The sequence below is a fragment of the Eimeria tenella genome, genomic scaffold (assembly GCF_000499545.2).
Source record: "Eimeria tenella Houghton genomic scaffold, Eth_scaff486, whole genome shotgun sequence".
Classification (NCBI taxonomy): Eukaryota; Apicomplexa; class Conoidasida; order Eucoccidiorida; family Eimeriidae; genus Eimeria; species Eimeria tenella.
In genome coordinates, this window is record NW_013543392.1 from 2,906 (window position 1) to 7,964 (window position 5,059).

Sequence of the window (5,059 nt, forward strand, 5' to 3'; positions counted from 1 at the left end):
GTAGAGGCCGAACTCCGCAACAGTTGCTCTTCCCAGGAAGACCAAAGTGTCTCCTTTGGTGTCTCCTTTTGTCTCCAAACAAACGTCCAGCTGCGAGCCGCTGCTGAGGGCCCGCGAGGGGCCCGGCTGTAGCAGCAAACCGCTGAGGAGACAAAGGAGACACTTTTGTGCTGTTTAAGGAGACACTTTTGTTGCTTACAAGGAGACACTTTTGTGCTGTTTAAGGAGACACTTTTGTTTATTAAAAGGAGACCCTTTGATTGTGTTAAGAGGAGACACTTTATAGTAGTAAGTGGAGATACTTTAATGCATTTAAAGGAGATACTTTAATTGTATTAAAAGGAGGCACTTTAATGCAATTCAAGGAGACACTTTCATTGTTTTAAAAGGAGACACTTTCGAGCAATACAAGGAGAACTTTTGATTGTATTAAAAGGAGATACTTACATTGTATTAAAAGGAAACACTTCAATGCAATTTCAATTCTAATTAAAGGAGACAGTTTCACTGTAATTAAAGGAGACACCTTGATGCAGCTGAAGGAGACAACTTCATAAGAATTAAAGAAGAAGTTTTCATTCTAATTCAGGGAGACACTTAAGTGCAATTAGAGGAGACACTTTAATTCCAATTGAAGGAGACACCTTTGTTGCTTACAAAGAGACACTTTAATTGCAGTTAAAGGAGACACTTTAACTGCAGCCTTACAAGGCTATAAAAGGTCTAGAGGCTTGAAAAGAAGTTTCAAAGAATTTAAAAGAATTTAAAAGAATTTAAAAGAATTTAAAAGAATTTAAACGTTTAAAAGAACTAAACGGATGTTAAAAGAAGTTTAAAAGACTTTAAAAGACTTTAAAAGACTTTAAAAGACTTTAAAAGACTTTAAAAGACTTTAAAAGATTTTAAAAGACTTTAAAGGACTTCAAAAGAATTAAAACGTCCCCAAAGGGAGTAAAAATGCCAAAAGAACGAAAAGGGACTCCAAAATAAAAAGACAAAGTAAAAAGAAACAAAAAAGAAACAAACAAGAAATAAAAGGAAACAAAAAGAAATAAGGAAACAAAAGGAAATAAAAAGAAACGAAAGGAAATAAAAAGAAACAAAAAGAAACAAAAGGAAGTAAAGGAAATAAAAGAAATAAAACTAAAAAGAAACAAAATAAAAAACAAAATAAAAGCAATAAAAGAGACCGACCTGGCGCGAATGACCTGGCGGTCCGCCTGCTGCTGGAAGCTGGAGACAGCAGCAGCAGCAGCCAAAGTGTCTCCGCGGCAAAGTGTCTCCTCGGTGTCTCCTTTTGCTGCTGTCTCCTTCAGCGAAAAGGAGACAGTCTCCAAATCCAAAGGAGACCCTCCGTGCAGCACGAACAAAGAGAACTGCGTCTCGTTCGCCCCCGAGGAGGAGACAGCGTACGGAACCACCACCCGCTTCGATAGGTCAAACCCTGCGCCAAACCCTAAACCCTAAACCCTAAACCCTAAACCCTAAACGGTAGACGGCCCTCCCAAGCCCTAGTAGACAGAGCGAATTCGGAAAACACCAGCTAGCCCTAGACAGCACTGGGGGAACTTTGGAAGCCCCGAAGCCCGACAAACCCTAAACCCTCCAAACCCTAAACCCTCAAACCCTAAACCCTAGCTAACCCAAACCCTCGCAAACCCTAGCAACCCGTAAACCCTCGTCCCCGTGAAACACCGTGCTGCGTCCCGCGACGCTGAGAACCCCGCGTCTGCGCAGCCACCGCCCCCGCCGTCCAAGGGCTTAGGGTTTAGGGTTTAGGGTTTAGGGTTTAGGGTTTAGGGTTTAGGGTTTAGGGTTTAGGGTTTAGGGTTTAGGGTTTAGGGTTTAGGGTTTAGGGTTTAGGGTTTAGGGTTTAGGGTTTAGGGTTTAGGGTTTGCGCGCCCTTGGTTTTGAACTTGGTGGCGAAGCCCACGGCGAGCCCCTCAGTGCCCTCGCCCGTCCAGCAAACCACAAACTCCTCCAAAGTCCCCAAGGAGACTGTCTCCGTTTGGCCCACGAGATAGTCGCTGTGGCCAACTGAAAAGGAGACAAAGGAGACACTTTTTTCGAGGGTGAAGGCCTCGCGCAGCCAGGCCCCCGCGATGCCCCTGGGGGCCCCCCGGGGGGCCCCCCCGGGGCCCCCCCGGGCCCCCAGGTGTCCCTCCAGGACCCTCAGGGTTTGGCCCAAGTGCCGAAGGAGACACTTGCTTCTGTCTCCTCCCCTCAAGATGTCTATTCTGTCTCCTTTTCCAAACCCCACACCTGCGAGGGACAGCGAGAAGGGACTCCCTGTTTCGTAGGTTGGCAGCACCTTCAGTTCCGAAGGAATGGGCCCTGCAAACCCACAAACCCTAAACCCTAAACCCTAAACCCTAAACCCTAAACCCTAGCCGCCCCCGCAGCCTCCCCAACCCCGACGCTCCCACGCTCCCTCAGCACCCCTCAACCTCCGCCTCGCGCTTACCAACTACGCCCTAGAGTTTAAAATCCAGAATTTAGGGTTTAGGGTTTAGGGTTTAGGGTCTAGGGTCTAGGGACTAGAACTTAGGGTTTAGGGTCTGGGGCACAGATGGAGGGTCTCGGGGCCAGAACTAGGGTTAAGGGTTTAGGGTTTAGGGTTTAGGGTTTAGGGTTTAGGGTCTAGGGTCTAGGGACTAGAACTTAGGGTTTAGGGTCGGGGGCAGAGACTGAGGGTCTGGGGGCCAGAACCGAGGCTTAGGGCTTAGAGTTTAGGGTTTAGGGTTTAGGGTTTAGGGTTTAGGGTTTGCCTTTGACGGTGAGTCTGCCTGCGTGGATGTTGAAGTGCTGGGGCTGCGTGCAAGTGCCGTCGGCGGCGAAGTCTCCGTTGGCGACGAACTCGAAGTCGCAAATGCAAATCAAAAGAGACCCTCGCGAAGTGTCTCCGATTTGAAAGTGTCTCCAAATTAGGGTTTGCGCGAGGCCCTCTTCGACGAGGGTTTCGGGGGTCTCCGTGGGGACACCCCAGTCGTCGCTCGGTACGTACACCCCGCGCGCCAGCTGCAGCTGTGGGGCCCCACACACCGCCCCCCCCGCTGCTGCTGCTGCTGCTGCTGCTGCTGCTGTCTCCGAAGTGTCTCCTGTCTCCTCCTGGAAAAGCCGCACGGCCTTGTAAGGAGACACTCCTTTGGAGGCGAACTCGATGGAGACAGTGGTCCCCGGCTGTACGTACACCCGGCTCACCCCTGCAGCAAACCACACTCGCTTTGCGCCCTGCTGCTGTCTCCTTTCGCCCCCCAAAGAGACAAAGGAGACAAAAGGAGACACAAGGGCCCGAAAAGGAGACACAGCAGGGGACGCGAAAGCAGACACGAAGGGAGTTCCAGCGAGACAGAAGGGGCGAGAGAAAGAGACGAGAAACAGACGCAAAAAGGGACAAAAAGGGACAAAAAGGGACAAAAAGGGACAAAAAGGGACAAAAGGGGACAAAAGGGGACAAAAAGGGACAAAAAGGGACAAAAGGGGACAAAAAGGGACAAAAAGGGACAAAAAGGGACAAAAAGGGACAAAAAGGGACAAAAGGGGACAAAAAGCGACACAGGAGACGCTGCTGCAGGGGCGAGGAAGCTATAAACAAATGGAATAAATAAATAGAACAAATAAAGAAATTAAATTACATTCAAGTAAAGGAATAAATAAATAGTGGACTAATCCGTAAAACGTAAAATGGTCTAATTGGCAGAAAGCAAAGGGAGACAAATGGGGTTTAAAAGGAGACAGCGGCAGCTGGCAATTGGCGCGTGCAAAAAAGCCCCAAAAAGGAGACAGTTGCGCCAAGGAGACAAACGGAGACAGGAGAATCAAAAGGAGACAATTTAAACACACAGATTCAAAGACACGAAAAGGAGACAGATGAATAACTCTACAGGCGACAGTGGAGACACCAAGAGCAGCAGCAGCAGCAGCAGCAGCAGCAGCAGCAGCAGCAGCAGCAGCAGCAGCAGCAGCAGCAGCAACAGCAGCAAAAAGGAGACAGCAGCTGCTTGGAGGCAAAAGGAAAAGGAGACAAAAAAGAAAAAATGGGAGATGAGGGAAGCTCAAAAAGGGGGCAAAAAAGACTTCAAAGAAGATAAAATTGAGACAGATAAAGGGGGACAAAAGAGGAATAAAAGAAAAGACAAAATAAAACGAGAAAGGGGATTCAAAAGAGACAAGAAAGAGACAAAAAGGAGACAAAAAAGAGATAAAAAGGAGACAAAAAGGAGATAAAAACGGAGATAAAAAGGAAGCAAAAGGGAGAAGACAAAGTGCGAAAGAAAATAAAAAGGAGACAAAAATGAACAAAAAAGAGGAAACAAAAGAGTTAAAGAAAAAGACAGAAAAGGAGACAACGGAAGGTCTAAAGGAGACAGAAGAAGATGTTGAAAGAGGAGCCAAAAGAAAGAAATAAAAAAGGACGGAAGAGGAGACAAAAATGAGAAAGAGAAACAAAAGGGGACAAATGGATTAGGTCGAAGACTAAAGAGACCCTAAACGAAAATTGGAAAAGAGATGAAAGGGGACAGAAGAGGGGACCAAAAGGGGACAAAAAAGGGACCCGAAAGAGGAGAAAGAAGCGGAGAAAGGAGACAAAAAAGAGACAAGAAACAGTTGCAAAGGAGACACAAGAAGAGACAAAGAAGAACAAGAAGGAGACACAAAAGACTCGAAAAGGGCCCAAAAAAGGAAGCAAGAAGAAGGAAAAAGGGACCGAAAAATGTCCTCAAAGGAGTAAAGAAGAGGAGACAAAAAGGGTCCAAAAGGTGGCACGAAAAGCATAAAAAATAGGCAAGAAAAGGGAGAAAGAGAAGCAAAAGAGAAGAGAAAGGAGACGAAAAGGAGACCCAAAAGGCGCCGAAAGAGACATAAAGACGAAAAGTCCGGAAACGGCCCTTTGAAGCAGCAAAAGAAGCGCCAAAAAGCGCCAGAAAAGAGCCAAAAGCTCCCCAAAAGCGAGCCAAAGAGACACAAAAGGAGACAGCAAAAGGCGCCAAACGCGAGCCAAAGAGAGACAAAAGGAGACAGCAAAAGGCGCCAAACGCGAGCCAAAGAGACACAAAAG

General features: G+C 47.0%; 1 protein-coding gene across 1 annotated transcript in view; it reads right to left on the reverse strand.

Annotated features, from left to right (window-relative positions):
* Positions 1-3,203, reverse strand: part of ETH_00009755 (Cysteine repeat modular protein 2 PbCRM2, related) — a gene marked incomplete at both ends in the record, with an annotated part of 5,552 nt that extends 2,349 nt beyond the window's left edge. Inside the window, 4 exons of the mRNA XM_013377238.1 lie at positions 14-142; positions 1,195-1,444; positions 1,903-2,334; positions 2,769-3,203. Of these exons, the coding sequence (XP_013232692.1) occupies positions 14-142; positions 1,195-1,444; positions 1,903-2,334; positions 2,769-3,203 (1,246 nt within the window). The remainder of the gene's footprint in view (positions 1-13; positions 143-1,194; positions 1,445-1,902; positions 2,335-2,768) is intronic.
* Positions 3,204-5,059: the final 1,856 nt, after the last annotated feature.